Source organism: Gnatocerus cornutus, chromosome 3, assembly GCF_029298725.1.
Source record: "Gnatocerus cornutus isolate USDA-ARS CGAHR chromosome 3, icGnaCorn1.1, whole genome shotgun sequence".
Lineage (NCBI taxonomy): Eukaryota > Metazoa > Arthropoda > Insecta > Coleoptera > Tenebrionidae > Gnatocerus > Gnatocerus cornutus.
In genome coordinates, this window is record NC_142235.1 from 16,174,476 (window position 1) to 16,192,584 (window position 18,109).

Below are 18,109 nucleotides of genomic sequence, written 5' to 3' on the forward strand. Positions count from 1 at the left end.
TAGATCAGTTCAATGTCAAGTTCAGTCCAAGCCATCGAGAAATTGGGAATAAAAACGCTAATAAAGAAGTGGCAAAAAATGTTGGTGGTGAATTTGCATTTTTTTGCCAAATCATTATTTACCGCATTTTTGAGATTGTGGATAAAATCTTTGCACTTGATTCGGATTCTCACTGTATAGAAAGCTGCAGTGATGCAATTTGTGTTTGTTGAATTTTTTTGCTAAGAATCCGGTCTTACATATTCCGGATTCGAAAATTTTTCTATCATTCTTCGTCTGCGTGTTTAGTGATATTTAAATTTCACGGAAAATAATACTTTTCTATCTTACAAATTGAATGTTATAAAATTGATATTTTTGTAACAATTATAACTTCAGATTCAGTAGTTATCATAAAAAATATCCAGAAATTTTATAACCTCACTAAAAGACTTAAGAGATAAAGAGTAATTGCCATACAAAACGCTATTTGAATTAACTTATAAGCTTCAGAAAAACACAGTTGTTCAACTATATTATATCGATAAGATAACAGAGAATCCAATAGTTTCTGTAATCAGAATCAAAGTAAATATTGTAACAATGTAAATTGCTGAGCAAACGTCAGATATTACCATATTTCACATTTAGAAATTTTTAACAAGATTGAAATTGATTTTGATGTAACGAAATTTACTTGTATAGTAACAAAAATTGACCTAAATAGCAAAAGAGGCAAATTTTAAAAATTTCAATTGAAAGATCCACCCTTTCTTCATTACAAAATGGAGATCCACCCTTTGTTCATTACAAAATGGAGATGTGATTGAAATGGAATTAAAACGCAAAAAAGAATTCATTTAATATTGGCTCGCATTGGTTTTATCAAAGCAGTTTTTATAACAAAAAACGCACCGAAACAACCCACTTGTTCGTATCTTTCCATTCATTGGTTAGATGACGAAAACTGTTGTTTATTGGAGAGATTTTTGAGCTAATTTAGTTGAACAAAAAAAAACGCATAAAACGTAACTTTTCATTGGCATTTGTTGATTGGATGGAGGAGACAAAATTCATATTATATTTGGCACTAAAAAATCGAATCTTCAAACCACCGTCTATCAAACTTTAAAAGTTTTATGAAAGATTGGCGCCACCACGCTGCTATTTTCTCCCAAACATGAATCAATTACATAACGCCACATGTTTTCTCTCACCCATCAACTTAACGGGTCACCAACAATTGATAATAAGATTATCAAGCATTTGTAATGAAACTTTTATCAGCACTTAATCCACACGTTACGTCATTTACAACAACCTCGACCCAAGCATATAAATAAAAGCCGGATCTTTCACAATTCATAACATTTGCAAAATGGAAGCCCTTCGCTATACCGCCAAGTCCAAAAAACTCCAACTTTGCAAAGTCGAAGTACCCAAAATCACAACTCCTGATGGTATTCTAGTGAAAGTGTCGTACTCTGGGATTTGCGGTACTGACTTGCATATCATTCAAGTGCGTTGTTGTTTGTTTAACCTTGCCAGTACTAAACTCTGTTGATAGGGAGAGTTCCCGTGTAATCAAGAGAAGACTTTTACTTTGGGGCACGAATTCTCAGGTACTGTTGTTGAAGTAGGAAAAAACATCAAAACTTTCAAAGCAGGCGATAGAGTTTCTGTGGATCCCAACAGGTAAGTCAGTAGTACCACTTTCACCATTACAACGCCGAGTTTCAGTGGATGTAAATGCTGTAATTTCTGCCACTCGGGAAAACCCCATTTCTGTAAAGTTGGGGGGATCAACAACACCATTGGAATCTACAGAGATGGAGGGTGGGCAAACTACGTCGTTTGTCCGGAAGAACAAGTCCACAAGCTCCCGGACTCCATCACTTTGGAGCAAGGTAAACTGAACAACCCCCTCAAAAAAAACGTACAAACGAATACTTTTTAGCGGCGCTCACTGAGCCCCTTTCGTGCTTGGCCCACGGCTGGGACATCATCAGCCCCATCCACGTCGGAAATAAGATCCTCATCACCGGAGCCGGCATCATCGGCAACTTGTGGGTCTGCGCCCTCCACCTCCAGGGTCACAGAAACGTGACGGTTTCCGAGCCTAATTCTGCACGACTCGATATGCTGAAAAAACTAAGTCAGTGGTACCAACTCCCTCAAATTCAACTAATTGTGGTTTTTTAGACACGGGCTTCAATTTGTTGACACCCGACCAACTGAAAAAGAACCAAGCTGCGGATCCAAACTACTTGTTCGATGTGGTTATTGATTGTAGTGGATTTCCCCCCGCGATCGAGCACGCAGTCTCCTTGTTGAATTCTGGGGGAAAATTGTGCATTTTCGGGGTGGCACCCCCTCATGGACGGATTAGTATCGCCCCGTTTGATATTTACATGAAAGAGATGAAGATCTTTGGGGTTAATATTAATCCGTTTAGTTTCCCGAAATCGCTCGGCTTTTTGGAGGCTATGGGCGACAGATATTTGAATTATGGAAATTTGGGTATTAAGACGTTCTCTTTAAATCAGTACCAAGAAGCAATTGAACATTTGAAGAAAGGTACCATCGCTAAGGCCATTTTCAAACTGTAAAGACCGGAATAAACAATTTTTAACAATCTAGTCAGTTCACATCATCTGTCACCACCACCATGAACGCCCTCAAATACTCCTACCAAGAAAAAACCCTTGAGTTGTCCCGATTAGAAATCCCTGAAATCAACGACCCTACGGAAATTCTTATTAAAGTAGCCTTCACTGCGATATGTGGTACCGATCTCAATATTCTTGCAGTAACATGTTTTTACCCCAATTCTCCTTCATGACCCCTGAATTTTAGGGTAACTACCCTTGCAGACAGACTTTGGATACAGTCACTCTCGGCCACGAAATCGCGGGAGTTGTCGCGAAACTCGGGCGCGACGTCATCAACTTCCTAGTAGGAGACAGAGTTATTATCAACCCCAATAAGTACCTCTCCAAATAGTTAATTTTTCTTAAAGAAAGTATTTAGCGGGTGCCAGAAGTGTGCTTTTTGCCAGGCAGGAACTCCGCAGTTTTGCAAAATCGGATGTCTTGAGAACACCATCGGGATCTATAAAGATGGGGGTTGGGCGGAGTACGTGTTATGTCCCGAAGAACAAGTCTACAAGTTAACATCAAAAATTCCTCTGGAAATTGGTAAGGTTAAAGCACCACTCGTGAAGTAACTATGGTGGATGCGCCGGGCGATTTGCAGCAGTCCTCGCAGAGCCTTTGTCCTGTTTGATCCACGGGTGGGATGTTATAGCCCCCGTTTCTGTAGGCTCGAAGATTCTTCTACTAGGAGCTGGAATTATGGGGTATTTGTGGGCGTGCGCTCTTCACCTTCAAGGACACAGAGATGTGACCGTTTCGGAACCGACTGAAGCTAAATTAAAACACATGAAGAGACTGAGTATGAGACTTAAATTGTACTGAATTTTGTCAGATTTAGGTTGTAGATACTGGTTTTAAAATGGTGTCTCCGAGTCAATTGGAAATGAATATAAAAAATGATCCAGAAAAGTACCAATTTGATGTGGTGATTGATTGTAGTGGCTCTCCTGAAGGGATGGAACAAGGGATGTCTGTTTTAAACTTTGGAGGAAAGTTTTGTGTGTTTGGGGTGGCGCCACCGAAGAGTAAAATTAAGTGAATTGAATCGTAAAGAGTGAGAGTTGAAAGTAACAAAAATTTTCTAGCATTAAACCTTTCGATATTTTCTGGAAAGAACTAAAGATTTTTGGGGTCAAAACAAATCCTTTTACTTTTAAAAAAGCGATCGGGCTGTTGGAGGCGATGGGGGATAGGTAATTCATTATTCTGCTTTCCGTTTGCAATTTTAACGAAAAAAAATTTGGCCGGAATTTTGTTCTTACCGAATTTATTTTGTTTCGTTTTGTGTTTCATTTATCGCACTATAAAATCAGTTCTTCTAAACCCTTCAGATTCTCTCTATTTGCAATTTTTGACATTTTTACCTCATTTTTTAAACAGTCCAAATACCCAAAATGTCAAAGTCCAAAAGACGATTAAATTTTTTAGGAAGCAGACATTTAAGAACTTTTAAACTCAGCTCATTTATGTATTTTAAGTCTCTCATTTTATTTTAAAACGGTCAAAAGACTGTCTTAGACGAAAAAAAATTGCTTTAAATTGTATTTTTGCTTTTGTTGCCATAACTTCAAAACCATATATTCTAAAAGCTGCAAAGTTTGCTCATTTATGTATTTTAAGTAGGGATTTTTATTTCCTTCATTTTCATTTTCAAGCTCAGAATGTTTCAGACAAAAAGAAAAATTTTTATTTTCGAATGCAATTTTTTTCTCGTTTTTATTTTATTATTTGTCACAATTTCGAAACCAGGCATTTTAGAACTTCCAAAATTTGCTCATTTATCTATTTTGAGTTGGTTTTTTAATATTTGAAACAGTTAAAAGACTCTGAGTGCGTCAGACAAAAAAACATTTTTTATTTTAGAATGCAATTTTTTTTTCATAATTATTTTTGTTTCATTTGCCCTAATTTCGAAACCACACGTTCTAAAACCTCCAAACTTCTCATTTATGTATTTTGAGTTGCTATTTTCATTTTTAAAACATTCAAAAAGCTCAAAATGTCTCCAATAAAAAGACAAATTTTTATTTAAAATGCAATTTTTTTCGTTTTCATTTTGTTTCATTTGCCATAATTTCGAAACCAAACATTATAGAACCTTCAAACTGAACTCATTTATGCATTTTGAGTACCAATTTTTATTTTTGAAATAGTCAAAACCCTCAGAATGCCACAGACAAAAAGAAACATTTTTATTTTAAAATGCAATACATGTTTTTTTTCTTTTGGTTTCTTCTGACCTAAATTCGAAGTCAGTATTTCTAAAGCCTTCAAACTTCACTAATTTACGTATTTTGAGTAGTTTTTTCATTTTTGAAACAGTCAAAACATTCTGAGTGCTTTAAACAAAAAAATATATTTTATAATGCATTTTTTTTCGTTTTCTTTTTGTTTCATTTGCCATAATTTCGAAATCAGACATTCAAAAATCTTCAAACTTTACACATTAATGTATTTTAAGTTGCTATGTTCATTTTTAAAACAGTCGTGCAGCTCAGAATGTCTCAGACAAAGAGACAAAATTTTGTTTAAAATGCATTTTTTCTCGTTTTCATTTTGTTTCATTTGCCACAATTTCAAACTAAACATTACAAGTTTCAAAATTTGGTCATTTATGTAATTTGAGTTGCTATTTTGTTTTTTAATACAGTCAAAAAACTCTGAATGTTTCAGACAAAAAAAAACAACTTTTATTTAAAATGCGATTTTTTTCGCTTTCATTTTGTTTCGTTTGCAATAATTTCGAAACTAGGCATTCTAGAACGCTCAAAATTTGCTCATTTATGTATTTTTAGTAGCAATTTTCATTTTTGAACTAGTCAAACGGCTGAGAATGCCACAGACACAAAGAAACATTTTAATTTTAGAATGTAAATTTTCTTCGTTTTCTTTTTGTTTCATTTGTTATAATTTCAAAACCAGACTTTCTAGAACCTTCAAATTTTGCTCACTTATATTTTTTGAGTTGCTATTTTTATTTTTGAAACTGTTAAAAAGCTCAGAATGCCACAGGCAAAAATAATATGTTTGTTTTAAAATGCAGGTTTTTTTCATTTCTTCATTTCTTTTTGTTTCATTTGGAAAACCTTCAAACTTTGCTCATTTATGTATTTTGAGTAGCAATTTTTATTTTGAAATAGTCAAACGGCTCAGAATGCCACAGACAAAAAAAAATTAATTTAGAAAGTATTTTTTTTTTCGTTTTCTTTTTGTTTAATTTGCCATGATTTCGAAGCCAGACTTTCTAGAACCTTCAAACTTTGCTCACTGAAGTATTTTGAGCTGATATTTTCATTTTTAACACAATTAAAATGCTCAGAGTGCCCCAGACGAAAAGAAATTTTTTTATTATAAAATCCAATTTGTTTTTTCGTTTTCTTTTTGTTTCATTTGTCATTTTAAATCCAGACGTTCTAGAAACTTCAAAATTTGCTCATTTATGTCTTTTGAGTTGCTATTTTCATTCTTAAAACAGTCAAAATGCTCAGACGAAAAGAAAAAAATATTTTAGAACTTTTTTTCAGGTACCTCAACTACACCATTTTAGGAATGAAGACCTTCGGCCTGAGCGAATACCAAGAAGCCATCACCAGCATGAAAAATGGAACAATAATAAAAGCAGTCTTCAAAATAGTTTAACCAATAATAAATAATTTATTCAAAACAGAAAACAATAGAAATTAAACAATTTCGTCTAGAAGCCCTTAATCACGTCTTCACCATCTTACTTAGCTTCTTATGTTGAAAAACATGTCTGCTGTACGCTTTTTCATTAGAAAGAGTCTTCATACAATACACACAAAAATAAACCCTTCTTTGTGCAGACACCCTATATTTGAGTATATCAGACTTCTTATATTTTTGTTTCAAATTTGCACTTTTGTGGGCCCCTAATTGCACTGCAGGTACTTCAACACCACACTGCCCACAACGACTGGTATGTGTGTTCAGATGGTTGTTCAAACAAGAAGACGTTAGAAATCTCATCGGGCAAATACAACAATGCACGTCGTTCTTAGTGGTGTGGAGCATCATATGTTTGTTAAAGCTAAATAAATTATCAAAATTATATCTACAAATATTGCAAAAGTGCTCCGAATTCAAGTAGAAACACGCAGGTTGATGAGCCAATGAATAATTATGTTCCTTAAGTAAGTCTTCAGTCTTGTCCAAAAGATGGTCTATAGGCCTCACATAGTTATGGTCATTAAGATAAAAACCACGAAGATCACAGATGGGGGGTGCTAATTTTTGAATTAAATCCATCTCTATTTGTTTCTCGTTAAATGTTACTCTATCTAAGACAATGTAGTCAGGTACATCAAACTGGACAACAACATCTGGTAAGTTCTTTATGATAGCGTCCACAGACTCATCTTTCTTTATGCAATAAACCTAGAAACAGCGTGGAGTTAAGTGGAAAACTCCAATCACACTCTGTTACATTCTGTGGGAGGTTGATGCTGGGGACCCAGTCTGTATCATAAACACACTCTTGCCTTGCTGGGTGACCTAAATAACCATCAGATTTTTGGTACTGCACCTTTACAACGTACCTTTGACAAAATGTTTGGAACAAATCGTGTAACTCCTCGACGGACCGTCATCTCGGTCAGATGCCTGTATCAATTTCAACCATTCAAGTCTTCGAGTGTTTTGAATGGGGTCGATCACCCCATTCGCGTATTTACTAGGAAAACTGTAAAAATGTAACTTCTGTGACTTTGTTGAATGTGAGTTGCAACCCGGAACACAACAGATTTTCATCGTGTGCGGAAAAACTACTCGGGGAAAATGAACGTGTTTTTGTGGTCACAGCTGATCATTTTTGAAATGTCAAAAGAGAAACGTCAACCCAAAGGAGGCGGGGGATTTGAAATTCAAAATTTATTTCACGTTCAAAGGGGTTTTCAGCAGCACACGATTGAAGTTGAGCACAAGAAGAGTTACCAAATCGATCTCAATCAATTGCGCGTCTTAATAAAAATAATTTAATTAATTTAAAATTAATGGTTTGAAGGTCGCCACCAGGTAGCGCAAGCGTTGCTGTGCACGAAATTTGATTCAAAATTCGAGGTGGCTTTGGGGCGCCATTTTAATTTAATTGTTGTTTGAAGAACAAGTGGCGTTGTTGTGGTGGTGGTTTAGTGCAGACATTAAAACAATGCGTAAAAAGTGCGTTTTGGTCTTCGGGGATGAAAACGGGCGCAACGGGAAGATCCTAACCTATTTTAGGACGCATCAGTGCGGGGGGTAAGTGTTTATTTTTAAGATACATTTTCAAACCCAATTAGTGGTGGACGATAGAAATTTGCACAAAATGGCGACCAAAATCGGCAAACGCAAATACAAATATAATGAGAATTTGCCCCAAAATGGCGATCAAATTCGTCAAAATTTCCTTTTTCAGGACCAGATTTCAAGTTAACTTGCGGCAAATCACTGTGCGTCATGTTACTCCAGCGCAACTTGAAATTAGCTTAACTCAACGAGATGTTTCAGTTTTTCCTCATAACATTATAAACTGCCATTAACAAACTACCTAAAACAGCAAGATTTATAACAAATTTACCTCACCTTTTTTTTATTCTTTCGTAATAAATAAAGTTTTATCTTACAGTGGATATGAGACAATGACTAACATAGATTCAAAAGCGTCTTCACAGCTGCGACTACAATAAAATATGCATGACGTCATTAAAGGAAGTACAGTAGGGCCTCGTTAATCCGGAGAGGCAAAAACAAGACCCTTTCCGGATTATCGAAGCGTCCGGATTATAGTATGCCATATTTGACGGTACTAAAACACATGTTTAACTTTAGTTTCTTTAATCAATTTTTAAATGAAAGCATAAAGACAAAAATGTACATGTTCATGTAGAAAAACAGTAAGTTAAATTACATAAAACATTAGACTTTACATAAACAAAAGACTGACGACGCATTGGCTCATGGCAGCCCGCACCTACACCCGCCCCCGCCCGTCCCCCCGCAAAGCTCATTGCCCGGCCGGATTACAGCGATCACCGAATTAGCAGGAGTCCGGATTACCGAGGCTCTACTGTATTTATAAGACGTTATTTCCGATTGAACGGCAAAACATATGAATATTTTATTAAGCAAGGAGCAGAATTTTTTTCAAGAAAAGTCGTTAATAAATCTTTAATGCACATGCCTACTCTTACTTTTAATTACAGTCTTGTAATTTGTTGTTAAGAAAAATAAAGTTGTTTTTTGTTTATTGACTGCCGTCTGATCTAATTCAATTTCAGTTTGAATCTTATTATACCACCTGCGACTTCTGAAAAAGCCAGACTAATGTTATCTTATTACTTATTGTACGGCTACGTTTTGTTTGTCACGACGACAGCTTGAGGTTTGAGTTTTACAATTTTTATATGTAATGTATCGATGTTTGTCTGGGCGCATCCACCATTTCTTGTTGAATGACAGCAGCGCATTTTACGGTGTGTGTTCAAACTGCTGTAATATTTTTAGCAACGACATCTATACGTAAAGTACACTTTTATTTACAGTTTTGTTCCAGTAGATAAAAAGGTTTACTGCAGGAAAGAAAAATCGTTTATCTGAAACTGTTGTTTTTTTTTTAATTCTTCAGGTTCAATTTTACTGATAATAAGTCATTATTTAAGAACTTGTGACTCTGAGATGAGGAATATATGACCGAATCATACAAAGTAAATTTAAGCATCCGAGATTTTTAAAACCGTTACTAAAAACTGAGGAAAATCGAAAACAAGATCAATTTCGCACGTGTAGAAAACAAGACTTCTACAAATGTTAGTTGAAACATAGAAACCCACATTTATAATGAGCGGCAAATTTCTTTGACATTTCATAGCCACCCTTGATGCTAAAAACATTTATAAACACCTGTAAAACGCCTGTTTCGTCAATATTGTATATATTTTGGGGCTCAAAAATATGCCTTTCCATAACTGTTTCTAGTTTTTTAAAGAAGTTGGATACGTTTTCTCTATTAAAATTCATGGCACGCGAGAGGCTAGTAGCTTCTGGAGTACGAAGAGTTTAACTAGGGTTGCGTTTTATGAAAGCCACAAGCCAATCTTCACTTGCGTATTTAGTTTCGTTTCATTTTTCTGGATAAGAAGCTTTCTTTGCAAATTGAAAGGCTAATTTGCACAGATCCTTTGTGCTAAGACCAAAATATAAATCGACACATTTATATTTTATATTTTATATTACATTTATATTAAAAAAAAAATAAATTAGGGGTTGATTTTACAAACGCGCGCGACGCCAAAACAATCAGTGATAATAAACAAATTTTTGCGTCAGATTCTAGAACTTTGTCGACTATGAGCGACGCAAATTTTCTAAATTTTATCTTTAAAATTAAAGACGATTTTGGGGGTGGACATAAGTGTTGCCGGATTCTGTATTTAACGTCAAAATAAAAGATTTAACGAATTGTTGATTTTAAGGATTATCCTGATTTTAGTTTTAGCAGTTTTTGTTAATAACAAGCAACTCAAAAAAATGCTATTTGCCCAAACTTCATTGCTATAACATTAAAATTGCCAGAGTCAAATTTAAAAAAAAAATTGTTTCGGGCAGAAAATTTTGAATTTCAAAATGTTTAACTCTTCATATCTCCGAAACTACGACAAATAAAAAGGTGCGACACTGTTTTTCAAGCTGATATATTCCTAACTCAAAAACTCGTTTTTTTTTAAACAATTTCAGTTTTTTGATTACTCACTTTCTTTCAATTGTTTCAAAAATATTTGGTGGATGCGCCGGGAGAACGTTATTAAGAAAAAGTCTACTTAACTTGTACATAGTGAATTTATTTATTTTGTATGTTTTTATAGTTAAATAATTTTAACAAATTTTTTTTAGTGTAATTTCAAGTATGTTCTAGTGGTTTTCTAAAACAGCCAACAACGAATACGACTTTTTCAGCACCTGAAATAAACTTTAGTCGCATCAAATTAAAACAATTTTAACTTACTTCTGTAAATGTACTGAGCGATAAATCAAGCAATTTTCCAGCAGTCACAGTCGTAGGAACTTTAGCACGTTCCATGAATATAAGTAGAGCTTTTTGTGATTTTATATCGTACTCATACCATCGCCCCAAATACGCAGCAGTGGCCAAAGTGTTACTCTAAAAGTACAAGTGACTTCTTGTTACTTGTTAGAAAGTAAATTACCTCTTCGTATAGCGCCGTACCATAGTAGCAATACAAATAAATTTGAGTCAGTGCAGAAATGAGGTAAAATGACGCTAAAAGAAAATTAACACTTCCTGGTTCGGCCTAAAATGAGACGTAATCGTGTGCTCCGATTTAGTCGTTTTTACCTGGCTCGGTAGAAAACAACACAAACAGATGATAACGATGCTTCCAAAGAACTGACTAAAGACGACCCATGAGAAGCAGTCTTCGATCTTTTTAACAAAACTACAAAGAAATAGTAGACGAACAATTTGTTTTTGTTTTACCTTATAATATGCTGGTGGTGCTGGCTACACTCTCGAATCTTTTGGAAAATAACTTCGTCACTAACTTGGGGGATTTTCATTTCCGCGTAATCCAACAAAAACTCCAAGTTGTCTTTTAAGATTTTTATTTGACCAGCGGCATGGAATACCAATCCACTAATCAAAGTATCCACGGAAATATTTGTAAGCACTGTATAAATAGCTCCTGAAAAATATAATCATATCTGTAGAATCTTGCAGTGATATTTTACCTATTACTACGAAGAAATAAACACAGTAGAACATCACTCTATGAGTCTCTGGGTCAAATGGTACCCACACATCCATGGGAAACTCACGTTGCGGTAAAAAGAAAGGACGAAGAGTCCATGGTAAGTTGTCACCAATTCCACAGACGATGAAAAGGCGGAAGTTTCTCCAACAGCCCCAGATGCAATCCTCGATGATGTTCTTCTGTTTGTTGTTGAGAGTGACGTTGAAGGAGATATCTAGGTCGTAAATGCACTCGTTGATTTTTTTACCATTGGCGATAAATGGTAGCATCTTCGGAATATAACCTACCATGGCAAATATTAAAACGAGATCAAGTCCAGCATCCATCAGAGTTAACTCTTCGTTGCGGAGGTAATACAGTGTACCAAATATTGGATCTAATAACAGAGAAGAAAACAGAAAGATATATCCGTAAATTAGATACAACTTTGACGGATTGTTTCGAGGAAACATGGTCAGATTCATACTGAAACTGCGTTTAACTAAACTGTTCATGTCTTCGCTGGGTGGTAGCGAATGACTAGTTGGATTCTAAAGAAAAAGGATTTTTTATTTACTGACAGGTGGTCTGTAATTATAAAGAATCAATTAATGTTTTATCAAAGAAAAAATGTTATTGAAAAATGCTGGCTTCTTTAAATATTCATGTCGATTGCAGTTTTCAGTTAACGAGTTTCTCATGCATTCTTTAATTATAAATTTTATATTAAGATTGTGGTTCCGGGAATTTATTATTGGAACTTTACCGCTTACATTTTTGTTTCAAATTGGCGATTTGGATTAAAACAGATTTTGATTCCGAAAATCAGTCAAGCAGGGCCTTTGTATAATCAAAATCTATCGCCTGTGATATGAGCATCGGGATCGTCTGAGTATCGTCGAGATATTTCTCTAAGTGTTGAGGAAAACATAATAGGACCAACAGTTTAGAACTATTTTGGAAACTCCTCTACTTCTAGGTTGAGGACACAAATTTAAGTTTATAAACTCGTTTCAATTTCGCACGTTAAAATTGATTTGTTTTGTGATTAAATTCTAAAAAAAATATTCAAGTGGTATTTTTCTTTCTTTGTTCAATTCAATTTTTTTAAAGTCTTTTATCAGTTATCCTTTTTTTTAAATACTTAGTAAAATTATTTTTTTATTGGCCTAGATTGTCTATAAATTTTCTTAATAAAAAAAGATTTATTTTATTATTTATTTTAGATTTTTTCTAGGTTCTCTACATTATAATTGCTTTTTTAGATTATTATAAAATTTTCTGTTCTATTTAAACTTTTTAGACTGCTTAAATTTTTATTCTTTTTATTCTTGAAATTTCCTAATTTTTTTTTGAATTTTTTGTTCATTTAAAAATTTCTATTGTTTTATACCTTCTTTTAGGTTTGTTAAATTAGCATTTAATTGTTTTATTTGACTTTAAATTTTTCTCAAATTTTTTAAATTGAAAAGATAAGATAGGAATAAATAAAATAAGAATACTTAATCAGATATTTTTTATATTTTGCTTTTAAACTTTTAGATCTGTTTATATTTTCTTGATTTTCTAGATTTTTCTAGAATTTCTATACTTACTGCGTACAAAATTATTATCATTTTTATTAAATTACATTTTTTTAAATTCTTTTGATTTTTTATTAATTAAAAAAAAATTTAAAGCACCGTCGCAAGCAAACAATTTTGGTGGATTAGTATCGCTGATTTGACAAGTTTTTTGAAGACGAAAATATTTAGCGCCTGCGATGTGTTTTATTATTGTTTTAGTTTTGCAATGTTTTTAATTATTTTTTTAATTTAACTTAGATTAGATAAATTTTTAATAACAATGTTTTCCGGCGCATTCACCATTTTTAAACACGATATTTTAACGAGATTATTGTAGTGCACTTTGCGGCAAATATTGGAATATAATGGATTTTTTTCTAGGTTCTCTACATTATAATTGCTTTTTTAGATTTTTATTAAATTTCTAGACTTGTTTTTTTAATTTTCTAATTTTTCTAAATATCTTTTTGACTTTTTACTAGATTTTTGAATTTCTATATGTATATTGTCTTCTTTTAGGCTATTTAAATTATCTTTATTTTGTTTTAACTGACTTTAAATTTATCTAAAATAATTTCAAGATAAAATAACATAGAATAAGATAAGATAAAAATGTATAAAAATAAGAATACTCTATGAGATATTTTTTATATTTTCTTTGAATACTTTTAAATCTGTTTAGATTTTCTAGATTTTTTAGATTTTTTTATACCTATTTAGTACGCACAAAATTATCATATTATTGGATTGAATTTTTTTATAATTTATTTAAATATTACATGATAAAATTTTGTCAGTTTGTAGTAAAAAGCTTGTAAATTATGAATGTAAACTTTTTCAAAATCTGTCTAGAACCAATTAGTCACAATTACCGAATTTATATTGATGTGTCAAATTTTGGCCGGATGCAGATGTCGGGTTTTGCATTTAGGCGACTGATGTCTTCCGGCGCATTCACCATTTTTTAACACGGTTTCAAAATATTGGAACCTAATGGATCGATTTTAGTGGCGACATCTATTGGTACATTTAAGGTCCGGTTTACGTGTCGTGTTCTGGAGGATTAGAAAGAAACTCACTGTCTTCTAGATGCTTAATTGACGCCATTATTATCTAGTAGATCATATAATCTGTAATCACTAATTTTTGGTAATCTTAAATAGTGAGGAACGAAATAAAAACAATTTTATTTACAAGTATTTTTTATTTCTTAGATTATTATGATTTTAGTTTCACCAGTGTTAACATTTTGTATTCAATTCTTAACATTCTGTATATGTAGTTTTAAATACGGGAACAAAGAAAATTCGCGGCTTTCTAGATATCTAATTGACGCCATTATTATCTAGTAGGTATGACGACACCACCCGTCGTAGCATCAACTGTAATCACTATTTTTTAGTAATCTTAAATAATGAAGGAAAGAAAAAAATATTTATCTACAAGAATGATTTATTTTTCAGATTAGTTTTTGGCAGTTTTTAAATTCTTTACTTTCTGTGTAACCAAACATTAAAACTAGTAATTTCTTAACACAGCCAACAACGAATACGACTTTTTCAGCACCTGAAACACACTTTAAACCTGTTAGTTACAAACACGACAAACTTACATCAGTAAAAGTGGTCAACGACAAATCAAGCAATTTTCCAGCAGTCACAGTCATAGGAATTTTCGCACGTTCCATAAACAGAAGTAGAGCTTTTTGTGATTTTACATCGTACTCGTACCACTTTCCCAGATAGGCAGCCGTCGCTAACGTGTTACTCTGGAAGTCAGGGTGATACTTTTAGTTACATTAGACTGTGCTTTACCTCTTCGTAGAGTGTTGAGCCGTAGAAGCAGTAGAAATACATTTGAATGAGCGCGGCAGTGAGATAAACGCCTAGAATAAGAAAATTGCTGCTTCCGGGTTTGACCTAGAATTTTTGGTGATCAAAAAATATTTTTTCATATAAGAACTTTAGATTTTTTGTAATGATTCGCCCTGTATATTTCCCATGTAAATTTATTTTTTAATAGTCAACTTTAAGAAAAGACTACTTACTTTGCTAAAAATGATTATAATTTAAGTTTTATTTACCAAACTAAGCTGGAAACAACACACGCAGATCATGAACGTACTTCCAAAGAACTGACTGAAGACTACCCACGAAAAACTATCTTCAATCTTCTTAACAAAACTAAAAAAGAGCGCAATTAAATTGTCAGAGCCACTGTTAATTTTACCGAAGAATCTTATGGTGGTGCTGGATACATTCTTCAATCGCCTGGTAAATAACTCGGAACTTTTTACATTTATCGCTGGTCTCTGGAGGAATTTTTATTTCAGCATACTCGAGCAACAACTCCAAGTTATGTTTTAAGATTTTGATCTGACCAGCTGCATGGTACGCCAATCCACTAATTAAAGTGTCAACAGCCGCACATGAGAGCACCATGTAGGTAACTCCCATCGCCACAAAGACGTAAAAAAAAATAGTAAACTACGTCGTTCTTTGTTGGATCGAATGGTAACCACACATCCATAAGAAACTTTCTTTCTTCTTCAGGAGGAGAAAAAAATGGTCGACTTATCCACAAAATATTGTTCAAAACGGTTAAAAACAAGAAGCATCTCGAGTTTCGTTGGCAAATCCAGACGCTGTCTTCACGAATTTCTTTCTGTTTACCTTGTAAAACGACGTTGAAGATCTCGAGGTAAAAGATACACTTTTTGATTTCTTTGTTGTTGATCAGAAATGAGAGCATTTTTGGGACGAAGCCCAACATTACCACCATCATGAAGAGATTAAGACCAGCGTCCAGAAGAGTTAGTTCTTCGTCTTGAAGGTAGTAAATTGTGCCAAGAATTGGGTCTGGTATTAGAGTACAAAACAATAAGACGTACCCATAAAGGAGATAGCACTTTGACTGTGACTGAGGATACAAGCCAAGAAGACGTAAAATTTTTATGTTCACGCTGAAACTACTTTTGACTAGACTCATTTCTTCGATGGCTAAAAAGCGAATGACGCATCATCAAGAAAAAATTCTTACGTGTAATTAAAAGGATTCATGAAATTTTAATCAAAGGAATGTCTTTCCGGAGGAAAAAATATTACTAGAAACTTGGTGGAATAAAATATTCATGTGCTTTGCAGTTACATTCATTTACCGCTCTGCACTCTTTAATTAAAACATACATTTTTTATTGCGATCAGTGCTTTCTTAGAGGAATTATTTATATTAAGTCGTTGTTGTTGAGAAACGTTTGCGGTGGTAAGATCTGAAGAACCGGAGACAAATGGTTTCAGTCATGAAAATTTGATTCGAAGAGTTTTTTGTTCTGATTTTCGTCTAGAACTTGTGTGGTACTTTGTTCTAAAAATAACTCTTATCTAGTGTTGGCAAAATAATCAAAATTAACAATTTTGACACTTACAATAGAAGTATTGCTGCATTTTTGACAAGGTGCGAGAAAATTTTCAAATTATTTTCTGGTGTTGGTTTTATCAACGTTTTTCTTTTGATAATTGTTAAGACTGTCAATTTTCTTCCTCCTTAGCCTCGCTATCTCTTGTATTTCTAGTTCGATCATATTCGCTTCTTGCAAAACTATTCTCAGCATTAATCCCATTTTCTTTATTGTTTGTTCTATTTTCTTGATTTTTTATCTTCACTTTCTGTTTATTTGTCTTGTTTTTTCCTGAACTCTGAATTTTCCGAAACTTCAAATTATGACAAGATGCGATTTATAGCATCGTTTTTCTCACGCTTTTGTTATGCCAGGCTCTGGCCCGATCTAACTTTTACCAAAGTTAAAAATTCAATTTATTTGAAAAAAAATGTTTTAACTCAAAGTATGTAAATATGTATTGGTACTTATTTTACGCAGAATTTTATGCAGAATTCAACACATGCATTACTTTTAACGTGCGTCAACAAATAAATGTATTCGAACCGATTGAAGTTTCGAATTGTGAATTTTTAGTTCGTTTTTCTCGCGCCTTTGTTGCTAAAATCCGCTCTCAGATATCCAAAATTCAATGGTGGATTTTTTATGGGAAAAACTCAAACGATGACAAATTTATTTAATTTATGGTTTTTTGACCGTTATTCGTAAACCATTAGAATTACCGATCTAAGATTTGGCCAGTAGATACTTCTTGAGCCGCTCTTTTCATTGATGTAAAACTCAGGTATTCAACGCCGTTTTCATCCCAAAAAAGTGCATTAAAAATGCCCTAAAATGACTCTGAAAACTTAATTCGATCAATTTCTCATTTATTTGTAAAGCAACTCAAACTCAAGCAAGCTCAAATAACGCTGAATGTCACACAGAATATAAAACTGTGCAATTTTTTAGACTTATAAGCGTTTGAAGTTTTGGGTTATCCCTACAGGGATAAAATTTGAAGCTCTTGAATATTTAGTACTCGATATTTCCGGAAATACGGCATATAGAAAGATAGGGTTTTTACCATCGTTTTCTTCGCGCTCTACTATCCGGGCTGAATATCATGATTTTGAAAATAAAAAATATAACTCAGAAGGTGCTTACTTTACGATTAGGTAGATTTTTTTCAATATTTGAAAAAAATGTGTTTTTTTTTTCAAACGTCACAAAAAGTAACTATTTTTTAGTCGTTTTTAGACAGTAAAGTAGGCAATTTTGTTGTAAGTTATGAAAAGCGCTCGTTGACAAGGAATTGCCTAGGCAGAAAAAGTACTTTATGTAGCGGTTTGGTACTATTTGAAACCAATATTTTTCACAATAAATGCCATCAATAACACCATGCATAACCATCTATGTTTATAGTTCAGTTGCGTTTACTCATTGTCGGTCGTGGAACTGAATCTTTCGTTTGGAGAAAAAGTAGTATTTGTTACTTGGCCGAAAATAGGTTTTTGCTGTCTTGCAATTTTGCATACGCTTGTCTAGCTACTACAATTTAATTGCTCGCCAAAAGGTACCACTTTTCTGCCGTATAACAAAATCTACTATTCTAAATCTAGTTTTGTTGATATTTTGTTTATTTGCGGAGCAAACGTCAATTATTAGTGCTCCTTGTACGCAGACTTTTAAGCAAAATCTAAAACAATGTGAATTTTTACTAAAGGTCTACAAATAATTGAATTAGAAGCGATCAAAATTCTGATTGTCCCCAGAGGGCAAAAATAGTTGAGT

At 33.5% G+C, this 18,109-nt stretch overlaps 5 protein-coding genes across 5 annotated transcripts; 2 read left to right on the top strand and 3 right to left on the bottom strand.

Annotated features, from left to right (window-relative positions):
* Positions 1-1,319: 1,319 nt before the first annotated feature.
* Positions 1,320-2,618, top strand: LOC148177534 (uncharacterized). Its single transcript, XM_088032057.1, has 5 exons — positions 1,320-1,498; positions 1,547-1,674; positions 1,720-1,886; positions 1,937-2,134; positions 2,182-2,618. Exons 1-5 carry the CDS (start codon positions 1,358-1,360, stop codon positions 2,586-2,588), a joined length of 1,041 nt encoding a protein of 346 aa, XP_087888183.1. The 5' UTR covers positions 1,320-1,357; the 3' UTR covers positions 2,589-2,618.
* Positions 2,619-2,647: 29 nt separating this feature from the next.
* LOC148177535 (uncharacterized) lies at positions 2,648-6,272 on the top strand. The gene is made up of 7 exons (XM_088032004.1): positions 2,648-2,788; positions 2,836-2,966; positions 3,010-3,176; positions 3,235-3,432; positions 3,479-3,668; positions 3,719-3,826; positions 6,158-6,272. The coding sequence occupies exons 1-7, from the start codon at positions 2,648-2,650 to the stop codon at positions 6,270-6,272; spliced, it is 1,050 nt and encodes a 349-aa protein (XP_087888130.1).
* LOC148177536 (uncharacterized) lies at positions 6,265-7,486 on the bottom strand. Its single transcript, XM_088031998.1, has 3 exons — positions 7,190-7,486; positions 7,078-7,145; positions 6,265-7,028 (listed from the first exon to the last, which is right to left on the bottom strand). The coding sequence occupies exons 1-3, from the start codon at positions 7,398-7,400 to the stop codon at positions 6,342-6,344; spliced, it is 966 nt and encodes a 321-aa protein (XP_087888124.1). The 5' UTR covers positions 7,401-7,486; the 3' UTR covers positions 6,265-6,341.
* Positions 7,487-10,535: 3,049 nt separating this feature from the next.
* On the bottom strand, positions 10,536-11,889 carry LOC148177537 (odorant receptor Or1-like). The gene is made up of 6 exons (XM_088033362.1): positions 11,373-11,889; positions 11,122-11,326; positions 10,981-11,080; positions 10,832-10,936; positions 10,630-10,785; positions 10,536-10,583 (listed from the first exon to the last, which is right to left on the bottom strand). Exons 1-6 carry the CDS (start codon positions 11,887-11,889, stop codon positions 10,536-10,538), a joined length of 1,131 nt encoding a protein of 376 aa, XP_087889488.1.
* A 2,568-nt stretch (positions 11,890-14,457) lies between these two features.
* LOC148177538 (odorant receptor Or1-like) lies at positions 14,458-15,927 on the bottom strand. Its single transcript, XM_088033363.1, has 8 exons — positions 15,463-15,927; positions 15,169-15,425; positions 15,064-15,122; positions 14,987-14,990; positions 14,902-14,926; positions 14,754-14,858; positions 14,552-14,707; positions 14,458-14,505 (listed from the first exon to the last, which is right to left on the bottom strand). Exons 1-8 carry the CDS (start codon positions 15,925-15,927, stop codon positions 14,458-14,460), a joined length of 1,119 nt encoding a protein of 372 aa, XP_087889489.1.
* Between the last annotated feature and the right edge of the window lie 2,182 nt (positions 15,928-18,109).

What these genes read in the sequence shown, in the direction of transcription:
- LOC148177534 (XM_088032057.1), top strand. Translation starts at nt 1,358, where the DNA reads ATGGAAGCCCTTCGCTATACCGCCAAGTCCAAAAAACTCCAACTTTGC. An exon ending in CTGACTTGCATATCATTCAA is followed by an intron (nt 1,499 to 1,546) that starts GTGCGTTGTTGT and finishes CTCTGTTGATAG; the next exon opens with GGAGAGTTCCCGTGTAATCA. An exon ending in GTTTCTGTGGATCCCAACAG is followed by an intron (nt 1,675 to 1,719) that starts GTAAGTCAGTAG and finishes GCCGAGTTTCAG; the next exon opens with TGGATGTAAATGCTGTAATT.
- LOC148177535 (XM_088032004.1), top strand. Translation starts at nt 2,648, where the DNA reads ATGAACGCCCTCAAATACTCCTACCAAGAAAAAACCCTTGAGTTGTCC. An exon ending in CCACCGAAGAGTAAAATTAA is followed by an intron (nt 3,669 to 3,718) that starts GTGAATTGAATC and finishes AAAATTTTCTAG; the next exon opens with CATTAAACCTTTCGATATTT. An exon ending in TTGGAGGCGATGGGGGATAG is followed by an intron (nt 3,827 to 6,157) that starts GTAATTCATTAT and finishes ACTTTTTTTCAG; the next exon opens with GTACCTCAACTACACCATTT.
- LOC148177536 (XM_088031998.1), bottom strand. Translation starts at nt 7,400, where the DNA reads ATGAAAATCTGTTGTGTTCCGGGTTGCAACTCACATTCAACAAAGTCA. An exon ending in TTCCAAACATTTTGTCAAAG is followed by an intron (nt 7,146 to 7,189) that starts GTACGTTGTAAA and finishes ATGGTTATTTAG; the next exon opens with GTCACCCAGCAAGGCAAGAG. An exon ending in GCATCAACCTCCCACAGAAT is followed by an intron (nt 7,029 to 7,077) that starts GTAACAGAGTGT and finishes CGCTGTTTCTAG; the next exon opens with GTTTATTGCATAAAGAAAGA.
- LOC148177537 (XM_088033362.1), bottom strand. Translation starts at nt 11,889, where the DNA reads ATGAACAGTTTAGTTAAACGCAGTTTCAGTATGAATCTGACCATGTTT. An exon ending in CACCACCAGCATATTATAAG is followed by an intron (nt 11,081 to 11,121) that starts GTAAAACAAAAA and finishes ATTTCTTTGTAG; the next exon opens with TTTTGTTAAAAAGATCGAAG. An exon ending in GTTGTTTTCTACCGAGCCAG is followed by an intron (nt 10,937 to 10,980) that starts GTAAAAACGACT and finishes GTCTCATTTTAG; the next exon opens with GCCGAACCAGGAAGTGTTAA.
- LOC148177538 (XM_088033363.1), bottom strand. Translation starts at nt 15,927, where the DNA reads ATGAGTCTAGTCAAAAGTAGTTTCAGCGTGAACATAAAAATTTTACGT. An exon ending in CACCACCATAAGATTCTTCG is followed by an intron (nt 15,123 to 15,168) that starts GTAAAATTAACA and finishes GCTCTTTTTTAG; the next exon opens with TTTTGTTAAGAAGATTGAAG. An exon ending in ATCATTACAAAAAATCTAAA is followed by an intron (nt 14,859 to 14,901) that starts GTTCTTATATGA and finishes CAAAAATTCTAG; the next exon opens with GTCAAACCCGGAAGCAGCAA.